This window comes from Zootoca vivipara, chromosome 15 (assembly GCF_963506605.1).
Source record: "Zootoca vivipara chromosome 15, rZooViv1.1, whole genome shotgun sequence".
Lineage (NCBI taxonomy): Eukaryota > Metazoa > Chordata > Lepidosauria > Squamata > Lacertidae > Zootoca > Zootoca vivipara.
In genome coordinates, this window is record NC_083290.1 from 15,265,508 (window position 1) to 15,286,395 (window position 20,888).

At 45.2% G+C, this 20,888-nt stretch overlaps 1 protein-coding gene across 1 annotated transcript; it reads left to right on the forward strand.

Moving 5' to 3' along the window:
• Window positions 1-5,648: 5,648 nt before the first annotated feature.
• Window positions 5,649-19,339, forward strand: ASL (argininosuccinate lyase). Its single transcript, XM_035140037.2, has 17 exons — window positions 5,649-5,715; window positions 5,937-6,008; window positions 8,806-9,000; window positions 9,540-9,623; window positions 10,257-10,313; window positions 12,696-12,793; window positions 13,360-13,437; window positions 13,709-13,786; window positions 14,209-14,261; window positions 14,574-14,636; window positions 14,828-14,942; window positions 15,847-15,931; window positions 16,227-16,286; window positions 16,923-17,006; window positions 17,679-17,759; window positions 18,418-18,524; window positions 19,097-19,339. Exons 2-17 carry the CDS (start codon window positions 5,997-5,999, stop codon window positions 19,239-19,241), a joined length of 1,395 nt encoding a protein of 464 aa, XP_034995928.1. The 5' UTR covers window positions 5,649-5,715; window positions 5,937-5,996; the 3' UTR covers window positions 19,242-19,339.
• Window positions 19,340-20,888: the final 1,549 nt, after the last annotated feature.

A 20,888-nucleotide genomic window follows, 5' to 3' on the forward strand; every position in this document is an offset into this window, starting at 1 on the left:
GGAAGGAAGTAGTATATGAAGGTGTCAATAATATCTTTCACGCGGCTGGAGAATGACTTCTTCTGCCCCGGGAAGGAATCGATCCCGCGTCTGTCTCGCAGCACCACCCTCATTTATTATTATTAGGTCGCATTAAGAATACTTTTTGCAGTGTAGATTAAAATAACCTCTAGCATAGAAAGGAATTGAACCCACGTCCCTCTGGTAGCACCATTCTTATTCTTATTATGTCACTTTAAGAGTACTTTTTTACAGTGTAAAATAACCTCTACCGTAGAAAGGAATCAAACCTGCAGCCACCTCATAGCAGGTACACATCGTATTCCCACCACTACTACTATCCCCATTTTATTATTATTATTATTATCATTATCATTATCATCAACATCACTTCTCAGCTAAGATCAAGTGTGTTGTTGTTGTTGTTGTTGATGTTGATGTTGTTGATGTTGTTGAAATAAAAAACTGTCCAGTAGCACCTTATAGACCAACTATGTTTATACCAGAACAAACTTAGTTGGTCTATAAGGTGCTACTGGACATTTTTTTAATTTTTATTTTGACTGCATCAGGCCAACACGGCTACCTACCTGAATCATCATCATCATTATTAATTTAGTGGTTGTCACTTTATCCATTGAAAATGACTCAAAGCAACTTGCAGATACTAAAACTTTATAGGTCACAACCAGCACCTTGAATTGTGCCTGGAAACAGTGGAGCTGTTGTAGCAAAGGAGTCATCTCAGGTCCCTATAACCAGCCCCTGTCAACAGTTTGGCTGCAGCTCTTTGGGCCAGTCAAAGTTTCTGATCCCATTTCAAAGGCAGCCCTTTGGGAGAGCCCTGTACGCCACCTTGAGCTCCTTGGAAGAAAGGTGGGATATTAAATAACCAAATACCTATGAAGAAGCTCGAAGGGAGTTCCTGTATCCCATACTGGTGAGGTTAGTAAGCCTCCCGGAAAAGCAATTATACAACTTGCTCCTGCAAGGCAAAGACCAGAAGATAACTAGGGCGGTCGCCAGATTCTGTGCCCAAATATGCAGACACAGACTTTCTCCCGAGTCCGTCTGAATTTCCCAAAATATGGTACCCCGAGCGAGCTAGGCTCAGTTTTCTGCAGCTTCTATTTTAAGTGTTAATGTTTTTTTTAGCATTGTACATATAATTAACAATTTATTTTAAATGTTGTTCAAGGCATCATATATACGTTATGCTCCCTGAAATTGTTCTTTCAAAGGGATTCATTTTATCTTCTTTTCTTTTTTTCTTTTTATATGTTATTTTTAAGAGCTGGTCCTTGACCGTAAATAAAATCATATCAATAACCAAATACTGTAAAATGTGCATTTGGTGTGGGACCACGGCCCTAATCCTGCAAGTGCAGCTTCTTACGGTCTTATGCAGTGCAGCTACAGAAATTGTTCTCCCTTTTTTTTTACTTGGGTGTGGGGAAACTTTCGCCCACCAGATAATGCAGATCTACAACTCCTACCATCCCTGGCTGTTGGCTTCATGCTCTGGCACCGGGGGGGGGGGGCAGGGCTGGCGCCTGTTCTGGGGGCGGGGCACGCCTCCTGGAGGGGAGGGGTGTGCGTTCCAGGGCCGTGGCGCGCGTTCCGGGGGCAGCGCGGATGTCCGCGATGGCGCCCCCTTGGAGCCCGTCGCTCGGGGCGGCCCGCCCCCACCGCCCCTATCTTCCCACGTCCCTGCTGTTGGCCATGCTTGTTTTTACTGATAATTTTTATTCTCTTTGTAAACCACTTCGAGGTTTTTCTGCTACAATTGAGCAATGTGTAAATTTTTGGCAACAGCTAAGTCCGTATGGTATAGTATAGCTCAACCAGTAGAGCATGAGAGCCTTAATCTTCGAAATCTATAGCTTTGGACTCTATTGTATCTGTCACCTGGGGATAGCTCAGTCAGTAGATGGTGAGATACTCTTGACCTCAGGGTCATGGGCTCGAGCCCCACATTGAGAAAAAGATTCCTGTTTTGCAGGGGTTGGACTAGATGACCCTGGTGGTCCCATCCAACTCTACAGTTCTATGATTCTATGAAATAAAAACAGCAGCTATGATAAGTGGCTGCATGAAAGCACCCTCTGGTTAGAAAAAGAGAAACATATGCACACACACACACACACACAGAGAGAGAGAGAGAGAGAGAGAGCTTTCTTGCTGGTCCCTGGCCCAGCCATGTTGCTAGACGACACAGAGAGAACAAAGGCACTTTGTCCCCTTTTTCCTCCCCAAAAAAGTGTGCTCAGCATAGCAACGTTTCGGTGCAGCGTTCTGAGTGAGATGACAGGGGGGCCCAGGGTCACTTGTGTGCATGTCGGTATTAACTATTGAAAGCAGAGAGGCCCAGCGCCAGCTATTGTGAGTATTTGTATTCTTTGTCATGAAAGATGTTTACTACGCTCAGCATTTTGCTGATGACACCAAAGTGTCTTTTTTTTCCTCCCCTTTCCTTTCCTTTTCTTTCTTTTCCTTTTTTAAAAAAAGGAAACACGCACAAACATTCCCTATTCATTAAAACAACTGGTTTAAAAAAACAAAAATGTCAACACCTCTACATACAAGTTCAGCTGATCAAGCATTTCACCAGCAGTTTCAGGACCTATACAGAATCTTTCTTGCAATGCTGAACATACTTTTTTTTTAATAAAAAAAAAACAAAACTCATTTTAGCACCCCACATTCATTAAACATAATCACTTCTTAAAGAATCATTGCTATTCAGTTTTAAAGTAGTTTAAAAGGAACTTTTATTTTATTTGTACAGTACACATAAATCTAAGAATAATGAAATAAAAGAGTTTTATATTATGATGACCCAGATGCTTATTATTTATTTGTTGTTTTATTGCATTTATAGCCTACCTTTTTCACCAAGGAGCTCAAGTTGACTTACAACCCCCCCCCCTTTCCCTTCAATTTCAACCTTGCAAGGTAGGTTAGGCTGAAAGTCAGTGACTGGCCTCCAAGGTCACACGCAGCAAATTTCATTTGGACTCTTGTCTCTCCCAGGTCCCAGTTCGACACTCTATCCACTACAGCAGGGGTGGCAAACTCCCAAGAGACTGCGATCTACTCACAGAGTTAAAAACTGGCAGTGATCTACCCCCTTTTTGGGTTCAGGTCAAAGTTACTGAGCTTTTTCAGAAAGGAGGAAGGCCCATTTGGGGGGGGGGGGATTGGGTCAAAGTTATTGAGTTTTTTTCAGGGAGGAGGTAAGATGTTGAGCTTCTTTTAGGGGAGCCACAGTTGTTCAGCCTCTTTGGAGGGAGCCAATGGTCTATCAGTGATCTACCCCAAACGTCCAGTGATCTACCGGTAGATCACGATCTACCCGTTGGGCATGCCTGCACTACAGTATGCCACACACAAATCTAGGAATAATAATAAAATGACAATTATTATATATTTCTTACCTGTCCATCACCAGAAAGTCCCAGAGCGGGTGACAGCAATGCAAAATACAACATTAAAAACCACTTTAAAACAATTGTGCTTACTCTTAAAGACACAGGCGTTGCCCCAACCATTTGTAGATTCAGTTACACTGAATTTTTTCCCAATATAATTGCTTGTGGTCCATCTGTCAATGTGCCTGGCACTTTGCAAGGGACAAGAAGGCAGGTCCTTGCCCCAAGGAGGTTACAGTTATCAAAATGACATAGGGGAAAGCACAACGGGAAAGGAAGGCAGAAATCATAGCATATTCAGTACCTTAAGAGAAATCAGGATCTGTGCATATCAAAGAAAAATGTTTCATATGAATTTAGGTTTTTTGCAATCAGCTAATAGGATACACAGCTTCAGTTGTTCCTTTAGGTAAGCCTTTACCATCCTGCTGCCCTCCAGAAATTTTGGACTGCAACTCCCATCAGCCCCAGCCATCAGCTCAAGGTGGAATACACAGTTCTTGCCCTCTTACTCTCCATTTTATCCTCACAATAACCCTGTGAAGCAGGTTAGACTGAGAGAAGGTGACTGTCCCAAAGACACCCAGTTAGCTTCATGGTGGAGTGGAGATTTGAACTCATCTCCTGGGCCCTAGTCCAACATTCTAACCACTACACCCATGCTGGTTTGGATTGTGTTGTGGGTAGTGGTTTCTGAACATCACCCATTTTTCCTTCTGTGAAATGGATATTTTGTGGTGCCTTAGCTGCTCAGATTTCCAAATGGGCCCAAGAGGGTTGGGGGACCCCCCCCCTGCTTTTAGCATAAGGAGGCTTATGGGAGGAGAGTTATTGGTTTGTGGGGGTTTTGGGGTCTTGTTTTTATTTTTTATTTTGCATTCTCGTTTTGTATTTTTATGTTGTGAACATAAAACATTTTTATGTTGTGAACACGTGTTATGTCTGTATACAAATTTAATAAATAACCAACAAATAAATATTAAGCTTCCTTTGTTACTTTGCTTCCCTGAGCCAGTGCAGACTGCATTTCTCATCACAACAGAAACCCAAAAGTGAGATTTCCAGACAGACTTTTTATAGAAATTAAGCAATCCAGATAAAGCTGGCGGGCGCAGGGGTGGATATAACATCTCCTACTTAGATAAGTAAGCTAAAGTGTTTAACCTTATCTGATCTGTGTCGTTAATAAAGGGGGGAAACCCATTAAACAACATAGGTTATTACATGGTGCGAGGAAGGAGAGATTGATACATATGAAATAAATTTGGACATGATGGAAGGGGTTGCTTTTGAAACCATTTTCTTGATCTGATTTGTCAAGCGCTGTAGGAATGCAGGAGTAGCAACTTAAATCACCAAAGCAAAACAAAATAAGAAATGATAAAAGCAGGAATGTGACATTATTTGATGCACTTCATTCTTTGCCTCTTGGGCCTTGGATGGCAAAAGCCTTGCACGAACACAACGCCTCTAATTTTGGAGTATTTGATGCAAAAGGGGAAGGGTGACAAAAAGAACAAAACCAGAACATGATCAGTCAAAGGCAGCTAATATTAAAAAATCTGAATACTGTAATAATTTTTTTAAAAGAACCAGCAATAAGCCAAAAACAGATCAAAACACGTGTCAGCATCCTACAACCAACATGCTGTGTGCTGACTTTTCTAAGCCCTCCTGGGCTTCTTGGAGAAGGTGGGAGATAAATGCAATAGGTAGGTAGATAGATAGATTAGATAGATTAGATAGATAGATAGATGATAGATATAGATAGATGATAGATAGATAGATAGATAGATAGATAGATAGATAGATAGATAGATAGAGATGATAGATAGATGATAGATAGATAGATAGATAGATAGATAGATAGATAGATAGATAGATAGATAGATAGATGATAGATAGATAGATAGATGATAGAGAGGGATCATCATAATCTAGCTATAATAATACTTCCCTCTCCCCGTCACACACATAACTTGCTAAATTATTTCCTAAGGTTTGGAGACAGAGTCTGTAAAAAACAAAACTCTGCAACAACAGCGAGTTTGATATCTCTTGATGAGTTTAATCACTTCGAGCTACAGGAATACAGATTTGAGAGCAGCCCTTCCAGAAGCGTTGGGGTAAAGCCAGAGGGTCGGTGGGTGGGGCCAGCTATCCGATCTGACAGTAAGCCCTGCCCAGGGGGCGTGGCTTGCTGGAGGCTGCCGCTTCAAAAGGGGAGCCCTGGGTGGCTTGGAACAGCACAGATCGGCTGGCTGGTGCTTCAGAGGCGCAGCAGGTGAGCCCATCGTGGGAAGCAGCTGCGGGGCGCTCCCTGGCGTCTGTCCGGTAGCTTTGCAGAGAGGGGAAAGGATGCACCCGTCTCTCCGTCTCGCTGTGTCTGTGTCTGTCTCTCTGTCTGTCTGTCTGTCTGTCTGTCTGTCTGTCTGTCTGGGGTGATAGAGGGGCAGGCTTCTTTTGCAAGTGTCAAACCACCCCCAATCTCTGGCTCTCTTCCAGATTTTGCAAAGCTTTCTTTCTTTGTAAACCAGATTGGAGAAGAAGAAAACATCGCCAGACATGGCATCTGAGGTGAGCTGGGAGTTTTTGGAAGTTCACCTCCCCACCCCACCCTGCACCCCCCCCCAAAAAAAATCCACCTTCCATCCCCGTCCTTTTTCACAATAAGAGTTGTCTTTGTGGAGGCTTCACATCAAAAATCAGTTTGAGCAGAATTAGGGTTTGTAGTTATTTCTGTGATTCATTTTCCGTTTTGATGCCACTGACAGTAGCTTGCATGCTGGAGAGGGCAAGGTTGCAGTATGGGATAAGGATTTTTGGGACAGTGAAATTCACTGCACTGTCACATGCTAAGAACCAGTTTCTGGGTTTGCTTTTTTCCCCCTTCCTCCAAATCCCTTTTCCTTTTGTGTCATGTGCGTTACAATTTAAGCCTGAGAGGAGGAACTGTTTTATTACTGAGATTTGTAAGCTGCTCGATGAGCATTTTTTTTCCAGGGCTGGAGAGTAGAATGTGAATGAATAAAATACATGGCCTATTCCACTGCTGCCGAGCTGATATCTGGGTGCCCCTTTATTGGGGTTGTTGGCAAGGTTAGATGAGATTCATATACTGTACCCTCCATGGTTAGAGGCAATGTACCTCTCACTGCTGTTAGTGAACAAGGGCCTGGCTGTTAAACCATGCATATATGTGAGTTCATTGAACTACCCTGTGTTGGAGGCAGAGTACTGAGTTAAACAGCCCCAAGAGGGCTATTCTTATGGTTTCATTTATAGCACTTAGATTCTAGACATCTGGTGCCCGAGATTTCAGACAACAGCTATTGCTGGGTTTCCAAGTTTCTTTTTTTTTTTGACCCGTTGTAGGATTGAATCATAGAACCTTCTTATTTATAGTGTGCCATAAGCTAAATGTTGGCAGATTTCAGGACACATAGAAGGAAGTTCTTCTTCACAAGGCATATAGCTAAACTTTGGCACTCCCTCCCACAGGAGGCAGGGATGGCCACAAACCTAGATGGCTTTGAAAGAGGATAGGACAAATTCACAGAGGGGAAGGTCATCAGTGGCTAGGAACCATCATGGATGTGCTCTGCCTTCAAAGCTGGAGACAGCGATGCTTCTGAAAACCAGTTGCTGGGAACCACAGGAGGGAAGAGATGCTCTTCTGCTCAGATCCCTGCTTAGGTGTTTCCCACAGGCATCACTGTCAGAACTGGATGCTGGCCTAGATGGGCCATTGGCCTGATCCAGCAGGTTCTTCTTATGTTCGAGAGGCCAATGAATCTGGGGCGGGAATGTGAGGAGTTTGCAATGCTGGAAGGCCAGGGGTTGGGGGGAGCTTGGAAGGGGCCAGGCTTTGTGGTGGTACACCTGCATTGCATACAGAAGGCTCCTGTGGAGTCTGACACCCTCCCTGGCACATCCGTTTCAAAGGACCTCACATGGCTGAGGGACGTTTTCTGGTCAAGTCAGACACTCTTGGGCAAGGTGGGCCCACAGTCTGACTTGCACATGCTGTATTGGAAAGATCTGGGTTCCTAGAATTGTAGAGTTGGAAGGAACCCCAAGGGTCATCTAGTCCAACCCCCTGCAACACAGGAACCACAACTAGATAATCCCTGACAGATGGCAGCCCATCCTCTGTTTGAAAACCTCCATAGGGCAGAGGGCAAGTAGCTCAGTGGCAGAGCATCAGCTCGGTGTGCAGAACCTCCTAGGTTCACTCCCAGATAACACCTCTAGGTAGGGCTGGGAGAGACTCCCTGCCAAAAACTCTGGAGTGCCTCTGCCAGTCAGTGCACACAATTCTGAGTTAAATGGACCTGCAGGGCATCTTAGCACCCTGAGTTGTTTGATTCAAAACCATGAGGACTAGAATCTTACTTTATTTTCAGGGCAAAGCTGTGGCTCTGTGGCAGAGCATCTTCTTTGCATGCAGTAGGGCTGGGATGGACCTGCAGGTCTGACTCAGTCCTGCATTCAGAGACCCTTCCTTTTGAAAGCAAATCCTTCCCTAACAAGACTCACTGTCTCTTGCAAAAAAAAAGAGTATTTGCAAGTGATATTCTCAATGCTAACCTCCATTACTGGCATTGCCTGGGGAAAAGAAGCATTTTTATTTTTTTAAGTGCTGAATGCAGGCTTCAATGTGGCTTGGCCCTGAAATGATATTTCCTGGCCGGCTGACCTTTGGCTCCTGAAGAGGCAAAGCAGTCACATGTTGTCCTCCTATTTGTTTTGAGGCAACGGGAGCAGTTGCAGCAATGGAATCCTGTGCTGACTGAAGCGGATTGTGATCCATTGAGTGTTCCCCTGAAGATCAATAATAAGCTATATGTTATGTGCTGGATTCATCTATAAAAGAAAAGAGTGGGCTGGGGGTGGGAGGGAGAGGCAGTGAGCTGTGGGCCATATGATTTCAGAATCAGACTTCAACATTTGAGGAGAACTCTGCTGCTTGGGGGGGGGGGTCTCAGGTTCAACCCTGGTGGGGCTGGGAACGTGCCCTGCCTGAAACCCCAGAGAGCCACTGCCAGTGAGCGCTAGATGGACCAACAGTGCAAAGAAGTACAAGGCAGCTTAGAATAATTGACCTATAGAGTTGGAAGGGACCCCGAGGGTCATCTAGTCCAACCCCCTGCAATCCAGGAATCTCGACTGAATCATACATCCCTCCAAGGAAGGCTCAGTCCCCAGTTGCATTTCCAGATAGGGCTGGGAGATGCTCCCTGACTGAAACCCTGCAGAGCCCAGTCCATGTAAACAGTACTGAGCTAGATAAAGCCAGGGTCTTCTTTCCTACATTCCTTCTTAATTTCTCATTCTTGCTAACCTGCGCAAGGCATCTTCCTTCTCTCCCCAGGGTGATAAACTTTACGGAGGAAGGCTGACGGGGAGTCTTGATCCCATCATGGAGAAGCTCAACTCTTCGATAGAGGTAGACCACCGCTTGGCGGAAGTTGACGTCCGCTCAAGTATAGCTTATGCCAAGGCTCTGGAGAAGGCTGGGATCTTATCCAAAGCCGAAGTGGAGAAGATCATCAGTGGGCTCGAGAAGGTATTGATCCAGGAACTTCAAAGCAAGCTTGCAAGGTTCAGAAAGGGTGCTTTGGGAGACGGGGACTGTTTCGTCCTCAGTAGGGAACATTAGAATTTAAGAATTGGGGCCTGGGTTTGTTTGTTTGTTTCCCCTCTTCCCTTGCCAAGAACAGGTTGGGAAATCTCTACTTCAAGACCATGCAATTTGTGTCCTTCCATCACATCAGTCTGGGATTCCTTGTTAGAAGGAAGAACCAACTTCTCCTTATCCAATGTAGACATATGGAACAGTTCCTTTTATAAGAGCACACCAGAACCAAAAATATTTCTGTGGTGGGTGATGTGTCATCCATTTCCCAGTACTGTACGCTGACACCCATAAGTGCACGCTGGCTCTTTTTGACTTTCCCCTGGAAAGAAGCGGGGCTCCTAAACACAGCTTCTTGGACTCAGTTGTTAAATGCATGAATGGCTCCCTAACTCATCCCGCCACAAACACAAGCAGCAAAGACCACCTTGTTAATTACTAACCAGCCCTTTTTTCTGCTGTATTTGTAGATTTCTGAGGAGATTTCCAAGGGCACTTTGGTGATCACCAAAACCGATGAGGACATCCACACTACCATTGAACGCAGGCTCAAGGTTTGGTGCACCTGTTCAATCTATGTTCTGTGGCTTCTTTCTTCTGGGGACTGTAGACTCTAAGGGATTTTTTGCTTGGTCCATTTCAGGAAAAAGCAAGCTTCCCCTTACCTCCTGTTTGTCCACCAAAAGAGATCCATACCCTAATTTTCAGTGTCCTAATGGCCCTTTTGGGCTACGAACACGGTTGGGTAACTATAGGACAGCAGGATCATAGAGGCTGAAAGCACAAGCAGGTCAAAAACAAATGAAGCTTTAGATCCCCAGAGCCCTACCTCCCCAAACAGGCAAGCCTCTCAGAACCACCAAAAGCAAAAAAACAAAACAAAACAAAAAAACACCTCAAATTCTGAAAATAAAGGGATGGACATGGGACCTAAGTGGGTGCCAAGGGGGCTGTCTGAGGAGACCACGGTGCCTGCAAGCACCACATCAAGGACCCCAGCTTTAAAGTAAGAAGCCATGGTTTGTTTACTTGTTGGGGAGACAACCATGGTTCATTCGGCAAACCATTGGTTCAGACAAACCATGGCTTTTAGCATTACATGCAAACTTAGCCAATGAATAACTGTTTTCAAGATCTACTTCCCCCAAAGCATTGGACTGACAATGACGATGACTCCTTTTTCCCAGGAGCTGATTGGTGATGTGGCTGGGAAGCTTCACACCGGAAGAAGCAGAAACGATCAAGTAGGAAAACATGAGTGGATGGCTATCTCTCTCTGTTTCTCTCTCTGTCCTGTTTCCTATGTAAATGTATTAGCAGATGGTATTGCGGGAGGGAGCGTTCTGAAAAAGCTATTCTGTTTTAAAATATAGTGTCAAGTTTCTAGTCCTTAAATCTTTCCAAATAAGTCACATTACCCCAAAACATCACAAGATGGTGGGGAAATGAGGAGGGATTCTTGCAGACACCCTGATTTAAGCCATTGCCCTTTGCCCCTTCCTGTGTCCAGCAGAAGTCAGATTGTGCAAAGTTTAGGGATTTTCTGATACAGAAGATAAACATCCAGTAATCCCACATTTCTGAGCTCAGGAGTTGCACCATCGTGCTCTGAATCTATTTGGATGAGATCAGCTTTCCAGCTCCTCTTCTGCAAACTCCACTGGGGTGGGGATGGTGTTTTGGGGGAAGGGCCCTTCCTCCTTGCTGAGGTCGTAACAACATAAATAAGAGAATCGGGTCAATGGCCCATTTAATCGAGCATCAGAGGGAGTGGGTGGCGCTGTGGAGTCACTGCATCCCCTTGATCATTAGGGTTGCCCTTTTCTGAACCTTTTCCAGTATCCTTTTTGAGATGAGGCGGCCAGAACAGCACACAGTATAACTCAAATGTGCTTTGAGTTACCAGCGTATCTCCATCTTGGCTGCCTTTGTTTTTCTCCCTAGCCCAACAGCTCTGGTACCCAACACTCTGAACTGAGTAAAATGAGCTATTCATTCATAGCTACTGAGCTTTCTGTCTCTCTATTATTATTATTATTATTATTATTATTATTATTATTATTATTATTAAAAATATGTTCTTGGTCTTGGGGACCAGTTGCTTGTGTAAAATTCGGAGTCTGTTTCCTCTTTCAAGGTGGCCCCCTTCCATAGCTGATTCCTCCAAAGCCCTCTTTTCCTCCTCTAGCCCAGAGCTGCTGCAGTTGAGAGGCAAAGTGGCCTGGTGGTTAAGGAGCTTGTCAGCATCTCTGAAGGCCATGGGTTCAAGTCCTGCTTATTCTCACACTGGATGGCCGCCTCCAGTTCACTCAGCAATGAAGCGGTACCTGAACTGTGCCAAATATATATTGTATCTTGATTCCTGCATTCCCCACATCCAGATACTGGCCCTTCAGGCCTTGTAGGGAGCTAACTGGCCTCCAGCTGAGCACACACACCCCCAATACAATTCCATACATGGTTACTTGGAAGTAATTCCCACTGAGTTTAATAGGGCTTACTCCTAGGTAAGTGTGTATAGGACCAAGGCATCCAGATTCTTATCAGGAGACCCTCAGCGGATCCATGACTCACTACCTGCATTTTAAAAATTAGTACAGTAATAGCAATACATTATTAAATGAGCAATTTTTAACCCACAGCAGAGGCAAAGGAGTTGGGGGATAGAAGCAGAGGCAGACCAGGGATGCGGTCTTACCCAATTGGCCACCGAGGTGCAGGAAGATGTTTGCCCAGAATGTCACTGAACGGGGGAAGAAATGTTTCCAAGCTGTAGGAAATAGAAATGCGTTTTATTGAATTCATCATTGCATTACTGTACAGTATTATTTTTAAAGCATGTGAACATGTGTGTGCATTTTGCTCCCAGATTGTTAGTTTGCAAACTGGAGAGCTGCTGCAAGTGAGTGGAGCCGGCATTGAGCTAGATGGACTAATGGGTTCCTATGGAACCAAATTCTACTTTCCTCTAAGTCAAGCCCATGAGATCCATAGCTCGGTGGCAGAGCACCTGCTTTGCACACAAAAGGTCCTGGGTTCGATCCCCAGTGGTGTGTCTGGGTAGGGCTGAGAACGCCTCCCCCATCTGAAAATAAGAGACCTTCACTCCCATCCTCCCCACCCTCCAACCCAGGAGGAGAGAATGACGTGTTTATCAGAAGTAACGGCTGTGCTCCAATAATGCACCTCTTTGAGGCCAGGGTAAAGGAATTCCACTCCAAGCAATTGAATTCTATATGGATTCCGAAACGGTTGCCTTGGATGCCGTCAGGACCTTCTGCAGGTTTCTTGGGCAGAAGGGCTTGGACAAAACCCTCCATTGCTCTTCTTCCTTGCCACTGTTGTGGTTGGCATGCCCACCAGGAAAAGAGGCAAGTGAGCAAGCCAGAGGCCACAGGGCAGAGCTCTTTTTCCCAGTGTGAACCCCCCAACTTTAGCAACTGCCCGGCCACTATGACATGTAGCGCGTGCCTTTGGAGTGGCATCCTTGACTGGCTAAACTGATCCCAAATGACCTCCTTTAGCATCCTCTGTGAAAGGGGCCGGATCAGCGTCTCCAGGTGGAATTGTTGGTCTTTCTTTCATGAGGCCTGAGCCAATGAGATACTTTGCGGTTTTTCTTCCAGGTGGTGACTGACCTGAGGTTGATGATGAAGAGCTCTATCACGATGCTTTCCAGCCACCTGCAGCAGCTCATCCGCACCCTGGTGGAGCGTGCTTCTGCGTAAGCTTCTCTTTATTTTCTCCCAGCCACATTTTACTTATATATATATATTTTATTGCATTTATATCCCATCCTTTTCCTCCAAGGAGCTCAAGGTGGTGTGCATGGTGCGTCCCCATTTAATTCCCGATAACAGCCCTGCAAGGTAGGCTAGGCTGAGAGAGGCAGTGCCTGACCTAAGGTTGCCCAGTCAGTTTCATGGCCGAGTGGTGGATTTGAACCCTGGTCTGCCCTTGTCCAACACTCTAACCACTAAACCACACTGTCCCCTCTTCTTGGACTAGTCACTCTGGCTGACAGTTCATTTCTGGGGACAACTGTAATGGCTGGTATTGGCTTTTTGAAGCCCTAAGCTGGAGGAGGGAATCTTTTCCTTTCCCCCAGTCTGAGGACCACATTCCCTGTTGGGCAACCATCTGTGAGCCACGTGTCAGAAAGGGGCAAGGCCAGAGGCCAAGAGTGGATGGAGACAACACTGCGACTCTTTGTGGAGTAGGCAACAAACTCGGTCCAAAGTCAGTGAAATGTGATTTTTGTAACTTGGTCTCCTGTGTGTTTCATTGCAGTGAAATCGACGTGATCCTTCCTGGTTACACCCACCTGCAGAGGGCTCAGCCAATCAGATGGAGCCATCTCTTATTAAGGTAATGGATGCCTTCCTCACCTTCCGGAGTTCCTTCTAGTAAGTTGCCCCAATCCATCCTGCAGCAGCTTTCAACCTGGGAGGGAGAGGTAGTCTCTGAGCATGTGCAGAGTGCCAGGTCACCAAAATCTGCTTTCTATGATCCAGGAGGCTCCAGATCCAAGAAGTAAAATGCCTTGGCCCTGGTGGGGGGTGGTGTGTGTGTGTGCCTCTTTTTAGAGATGTGGGTTGGCTTCCTCCTCTTCAAGTCTCTTCCTCTTGACTTCCAACAGCCACGCCGTGGCTTTGACCAGGGATTCCGAGCGTCTCTCGGAGGTGAAGAAGAGGATCGACGTCCTGCCTTTGGGAAGGTAAAAACTGAATCTCCTTCTGGTGTTAGTTACACCTGCGCCAGCTAAGACCAAACCAGTAGCTCATCATCACCTGTGAATCTTGAGGATGCCGTGTGTACACCTGTCTCCTTCGGATTTTAGTAATAATTGTAATGTAATGGACCAATATATACTGTAACTACTGAAGGCAAATTGTTAGTATGTATAGGGAAAGGAGGGAAGTGTTTTCTCATTTCCATGGCCCCCACCCCTTATACAACCTCCCTGCAGTGTTGCAAAGGATCTTGGCTGGGCAATGAGGGCATGCCCTGCTAGTCGGCTTCAGCCCCTTCTGCCCTTCCTCTGAACGGGAGATTAGAAGAGGTTCCTGTTTGGGGAGGAGCAATTCTTTCTACCTCTTCTCTCAATTTACTTTACTTTATTTTATTATTCTTTTGCAGTGGTGCTCTCGCTGGCAACCCCCTTGGCCTGGACCGTGAACTTATCCGTAAAGGTGAGTGGTGCATTTTTCCTTCCGAAATGAAACCGAGCAAAACCATTCTTCCAGAAGGTGAGGGAGTTCATTTACAGACTGCCAAAAATAAAGGAACCTAGATTTTAGGCTGAATCGGTCTGAGGTGTTTTCTCTTTCCCCCTCTCATGCAACAATGCATTCTCTCTCTCTCTCTCTTCCTCTCTCTTACCCCGTTAATCTACTCTTCGCTTGTGGCAACACCTGCGTACAAAGTGAATCAATCTGACTTTGATACTCTTTTGCTCAGATTTCCTTGACATGTCTCTTTTTGTCTGTCTTTTTTCGTTCTAGAACTCGAGTTTGCATCCATCAGCATCAACAGCATTGATGCAGTGAGCGACCGTGACTTTGCAGGTGAGCGTGCTGCTTTTGTGTCAGGGCAGAGTTCTAAATATTTGGAATCGGTTGCAGGGGGTAGGTTTGCAGAGGACTAGAACCTTGAAGGCTTTGCAATAAGAGTGAGCTAGTTAAAACAGGGCAGCCTTATCTTGTTCCCTGTTTGAGGGCAACCAATGAGATTTCTTTCCCCCTCCTCTTTCCTCCAGTGGAGTTCCTTTCCACTTCTTCTCTGCTCATGATCCACCTGAGCAAATTAGCTGAAGACCTGATTCTCTTTGCCACAAAGGAGTTCGGATTCATCACTCTATCCGATGCATTCTGGTAACACTTCGGAATTTCTTAACCCTGTTCCGGGGATTCCTCCGGCGGTCTTGCCCAAACAGAGGTGGAAGGGCCACCTTTTCAGAGAATATTTAGCGTTGCAGGGGTCCCTTGCAAATCTATGATTCAATGTCCAATGCTTTTAAGCTAGGCATTTGGGGGTCTCTGGTTTCCTTGGTCACTTATCAGGAGTTTCTGAATGAGATGGCTGATAGGGGATTAAAAGACACCCCCTCGCAAAGATGACAGATTCCCCCTCCACTACACAGCTACAAGGACACACTGGATATTCCTGGGGTCATGCTTCTAGTCCACATGGCACAATTAATGACTGTACACTGTAAGGTACAGAGGTGTTGACATACTTAAAAGATTTGGGACTAAGGCACAAATTTGCACATGCTAATATAAGCAAACATAGAACTTAAAGTCACAGGAGGGAAAAGAAAATTTAATTCCCCTCTCTAAATCGTCTCAGATAAATTCTTCCATTAATTTGCACTCCGCAGCAGTTCCACTTCCATTCAATTCGATTTCCACACAGATCTTGCTCCAAATAATTTCAGTTCCCCTTATATTATCACCTATCACCTCAAGGTAATGCAAACTTTTGACTTGTTCCTTCCCAAAAGAATACGCCAGACAGTAACTCAGCTCAACCCAGCTCTAGTTCAATTTCCCCCCAAATTCATTTTTATTTTACTCAGAAACACTTTGAGATCTGTGCCCCATAGCCCTGTGCTAATGGGGCCTGTTCCAGAATCCTCTGCAATTTCAAGCAGAGCAATATAGAGGTTGCTTTTCTCCCTCCCACAGAGGGGCTGAAAAGTACCGCTGTGGCCTGAGAGGTTGAACCAGATCTTGCTTTGCTCCAAGTGTGACATGTTCTGTTTTGTTTTCAAAGCACCGGGAGCAGCCTGATGCCTCAGAAGAAGAATCCGGACAGCCTTGAACTGATCCGTAGCAAGACTGGCCGTGTGGTCGGAAGGGTGAGTGCCCTGGCTTGGTTCAGGTTCAGTCAGTGACAAAGCCTTGAAAATTTTAGTTGTGATTCCTGAATTGCAGGGGGTTGGACCATTGGACTAGATGACCATTGCGTGGGTTGGACTAGATGACCATGGGGGGGTATGTTGATAAAGGAATAAAATACAGGTGACCCTTGAGATCTTTCCTTTAAAAGAAAAATCCAGTGGATTTGTCCGCACCTGAATGTATTTGTGACGCATACTTTTTCAGTGTTATTAAATGCCCTCTCCCATCTCATTCCTTCCTTGTTTTTTGCAGACTATTGGACTTCTCATGGTACTGAAAGGACTCCCCAGTGCCTACAACAAAGACCTGCAGGTAAAAGGATGGGGGCATTAATGGCTTTACCTAGGTCCCAGTTACAAACTGCCACCTTCTGGCGCAGTCAAGGTGGCCGTCCCTTCTGCAGGTGGGTTGCAGCTGGGGCTTGGATCGAGGGTAAGAAGCACAGAGGATCTACGGGACTTCTTGCCACAAGATGTGTGCAGCGCTCAGGTTGAGAGAAGGCTGAGTCTGCTCTCTGGGTCGATGTGGACAAATTGCAGGGGACGGCCATCGCCGACAAGGCCTTGCTCATGAGCTTCCCAGGGGAAACTGACTCATTGATGTCAAAACAAAATAAAAAAAATTCCTTCCAGTAGCACCTTAGAGACCAACTAAGTTTGTCATTGGTATGAGCTTTTGTGTGCATGCACACTTCTTCAGATACAGACCCTCCAAGTGTCCCTATTTTCCAGGGATGTCCCTGATTTAGAGAAGCCGTCTCGGTTTCTGATTTGATCCCAGAATGTCCCGCTTTTACTTAGGATGTCCCTGTTTTCATTGAAGAAATTTTGGAGGGTATGTGATGTTTTGCAGGACCAGATGGGCCTTCTCGTCTGGTCCAGCAGCATATTTCTCATGTAAAAAGATAAAAGCATTTATATCTCTTTTGATTTCCCCACCTGCAAACAGGAAGATAAGGAGGCTGTGATTGATGTGATTGACACCCTGAGTGCCGTGCTTCAGGTCACCACTGGTGTTATCTCTACTCTCCAGGTAAGGATTATTTTTTTTAGAAGGTTTGCCCTTACTTGCTGGGGAAGCACATAAGCGTTCCCATCCTCTCCCCCCTCTCTTTCTAAGGGTGGTTCCAGCCTGTTACAATTTTTCAAATGAACAGTAGTATACCACCAAATCCCAGGTTAAACAATTAAAGTGGATTTGGTTATTTTAAATTGGCTATCCATTATTCCTGATGTCTTGCAATGGAGCATTCACTATTCTTGCCAAAGGTTTCTGCTGCTATTGGGTTTCTTTTCTTTCTTTTTAGTAAATTTCATGCATTTTTGTTATAAATGCCTTTTGTGTAGTGTGTTTTTATTATAACTTAATTTTAACCTATTTATCCTCATGCACATACAACCTGTTTAAGTCTCTTGGAGGCCATTGTTGTAACAAGCAACCAACAAGTTCAATGTGATAATAATAGGGCATTTGTAAGCAGAGAGCTACCGGTACATAGAACATGGATGTATGTTTTAATCTGTTTTTTGGTGGTGGTGTTTTTCTTATTCCCAATTGTGTCTTTGGAATGTTTTAAAGAGCCACTTTGATTGATAACTTGATTGTTTTGTTCTCTTCATAAACTGCTCTGAGGTTGCTACTTTTTCACAATCAAGCAGTGTATAAAAGTTTTAAACAACAAAAGACATAAATATTCTCTTCCAGATCAACAAGGACACCATGGAGAAAGCCCTCAGCCCTGATATGCTGGCTACAGATCTTGCCAACCTCCTGGTTCGCAAGGGGGTAAGTGTCTGAAGCAGGGGTAGCCACCCCAATGGTGTCCCCTAGAAGCTGGGACCAACGGCTGGATCAGGTCCTAGAAGCTGGGACCAACGGCCAGGAATGATGGGAGCCCAAATGGGAGGGGGCAGTGTACTGTGTTGGTTACTCCCGATCCAAAGTGGTAGATTCCACTTGCATTTGTACTTGAGAGCTGTGATCTAGCAACTTACCCAGCGGATCTGGGCCTGGGTGGGCACCACCACACAGGGCCACCCAAAACTGTGGTCTCCTGGAGAAACCGCTGCAATTCTCTGCTTGCACAGTAAATGTGGGCATCTGTTTCCATTACATTCCACTACATAATTCAGCAGGGAGCACCCACGCCGAGTTTCAGATAGCACAACTTTTTGATGCAAGACAAGCTGGTTTCCCAAGAGATGACCCCCCCCCCCTTCCAACAGGTGTTTGGGTGCTCCTTGTCTGCGCGATACCCCTCAGACCAAACGGACCTTTGACCTGATCCAGCAGGCTCTGCTTGTGCTCTTAAGGTTAAGGTTATCCCAGGGTGGAAGCTGCCACAGCAAACCTCCTACTCTTCGTAGATTCAGTCTGAAGATTGCAGGGATCAGCTAGGTCTATGCAAGGGAAAGCTCCTGACTGTGTGCTTTTGCGATTGCAGATGCCGTTCAGACAAGCCCACACTGCTGTCGGGAAAGCGGTCCACTTAGCTGAGACCAAAGGAGTGACTCTTAACCATCTATCCCCAGAGGACCTGAAGAGCATCACGTAAGTGTCGCACCTTTTGCAAAACGTGAAAGCCAAGTTTCACGGAGTTGGAAGGGACCCCGGCGGTCATCCAGTCCAACCCTGTGCAATGCAGGAACCTCGACTGCTTCATACATGACATAAGGGCATCCAACCTCTGCTGTTTCTAGCCCTCACAGCTTCAGACCCGAGGCGTCGACATCTTATACTGCGTTAAAATAATTCCTTCCAAGAGTCTCTCCAAGGCAGAATGTTAGGTGGCCAAAGAGAGCCATCCCAGTTCAATGATACTTCCAGCCAGTCAAAAGAAAATACTCCGGGGGCTTAGGAGGGGTATGTCTTTTGTTCAGAGATGTGTGACCTGGGGAGAACTGGAGAGAGAAACCTGTTAGGGGTACATTTGGCCTCCTGGTCTGAGGTTCCCTCACCCCTGACACAGCTCTGCCCTGCATGACTGTCTCTTGGTCACTTGAAAGTGTGACCAACATATATATATATATGTATGTGTATAATATATATATATATATATAAGTTCTCTGGATATTGTTGAATACCCACCGACTGACCTCCGGCTGCATTTTCTTTCCCTCCAGCCCCATGCTGGGAGGCGACATCTCCCAGGTGTTCAGCCAGCAGAACAGCGTGGAGCAGTACACCTCCCCTGGCGGGACGGCCAAGAGCAGCGTGAGCACCCAGATCGAGCAAGTGAAGGAGCTCCTGAAGAAGCAGAAGGATTAAGAATTTTGAGTGTGGGGGAAGGAAACTATCCCTTTGCTGCGGGTTGTGCTTATCACGTTTAATCCCGAGTTAATAAACACAGTGGTGTATTGGATTTCACTGAGAAAACTTTGTTGCGTGGTTTTTCTCCTCCGTTACAACTCTTCCTGAACTGCAGGGGGTTGGACTAGATGCCTCTTCCGACTCTACAGTTCTGTGATTCTAATGAACAAGTTCTCTCACAAGGAAGGGCAGCTCCCATCACACCCCCTTGGTGTGCCGCACTCCTAACTCCCAGCAGTCAGCATGCCAGGAGTTTGAGGGCCCTGTCAGTAGGGTAGATTTGCGTATGCGGTACAATCTCACACACCTACTCAAAATCACATTCATGGTTTAATGAATAAAATAAACTCAGGTTAGCTCCTGTACAGTTTTCACTGAGGGTAGTTGCTGGCAGCCATTTTGTCCAGGGGTAAATCCTGAGGAGAATTTTGGAAAGCACCCACACCTGAGAATCTCGGCTTTGATAACAAACTGGAAAATCAAGTTGCTAGTCCTTATGGTTTGAAGCGATTGGGAAAGCAGAGGGGTGAGAAATGCTGTGGGTGGCAGCGCACTGCAACTTAAATGAGTGTTTAAAACACTTTTTTATAAAAAAATTCACAAGCGAATGTGAAGGGAGAGGTTTGGCAGCCTGCTGTGGTGTAAGGTGTTGTGAGGAAAATGTAGGCCTTCACATTCATACCTAACAAAATTTCAGTTCAGGAGAAGGGGGGAAGATTATGGATATCCCCTGCCTTCGGAAAGACCCCACTAGTTCTGCTTTTAATTGTTCTCTCGGTGAGTTAAAAGTGGCCTAGCTGTCACAGGGCACTTGTGAATAAGGCCTGAACGGCTTCCTGGTACAGAAGCTTTATTATAACAGGGTCCTTGAACGAAAAATGAGGCTTCACAAAGGAAAACATAAGCAAGAGGCTGAAAAGTCGTCTGTGCCCCAAGGCACTTGCAATTTTAATATAACAAGATGGGTGTCTGAGGAAAGCATTGCAGCAGAATTGGGTGGTACCACCACCCAGGGAATGATGGGATTACAATGATAAAACAAAAAAATTAACAGGAAAAAACACTTTAAAAGCAGCTATTTAAAACTTTAAAGTAATGATTAAAATCAGTGGTAAACTAAAAACCAGATTAAAACACATGTCAACACGCCACATATCTGGGTAGGCTTGCCTTAACAATGTTTTTAGCAGTCGACAAAAAGAGTACAGTAAATGCTATTGTTTGGTGTTTAGTAGGCAAGGAGTTCCAAAGTGTAGGTACTGCCACAATAGAAGGTCAATAAATATCATAAAAGCATAAAGAGTGTCTTTATTTTTTTTAAGACAATTTATTAAGTTTTCCAATTAAACACATTAAACAAAAACAAAACATTCAACCACACACACAACACATAATAAACACAAAATTTCCTCTTTTTAGCATCTAATCAATTATTACAATTTACTTTGCTCTGCCGAGCTTTGACTTCCCTCCTTCCCCCCATTCGGTTTTCTTGTCCACTCCTATCTCACAGTTCCTGTATTCCTTCTACTTAAAGTCAATTCGTAGGATTTATTTCAGTCCTGCAAGTGTCTTTAAACTTCTACAGTTCTTATCCATATAGTC

Bases quoted from the DNA above. Each gene is read 5' to 3' on its own strand.
- ASL (XM_035140037.2), top strand. The intron at 17,760-18,417 runs GTAAGTGTCTGA...TTGCGATTGCAG, and splicing joins ACCTCCTGGTTCGCAAGGGG to ATGCCGTTCAGACAAGCCCA. The intron at 18,525-19,096 runs GTAAGTGTCGCA...CTTTCCCTCCAG, and splicing joins GAGGACCTGAAGAGCATCAC to CCCCATGCTGGGAGGCGACA.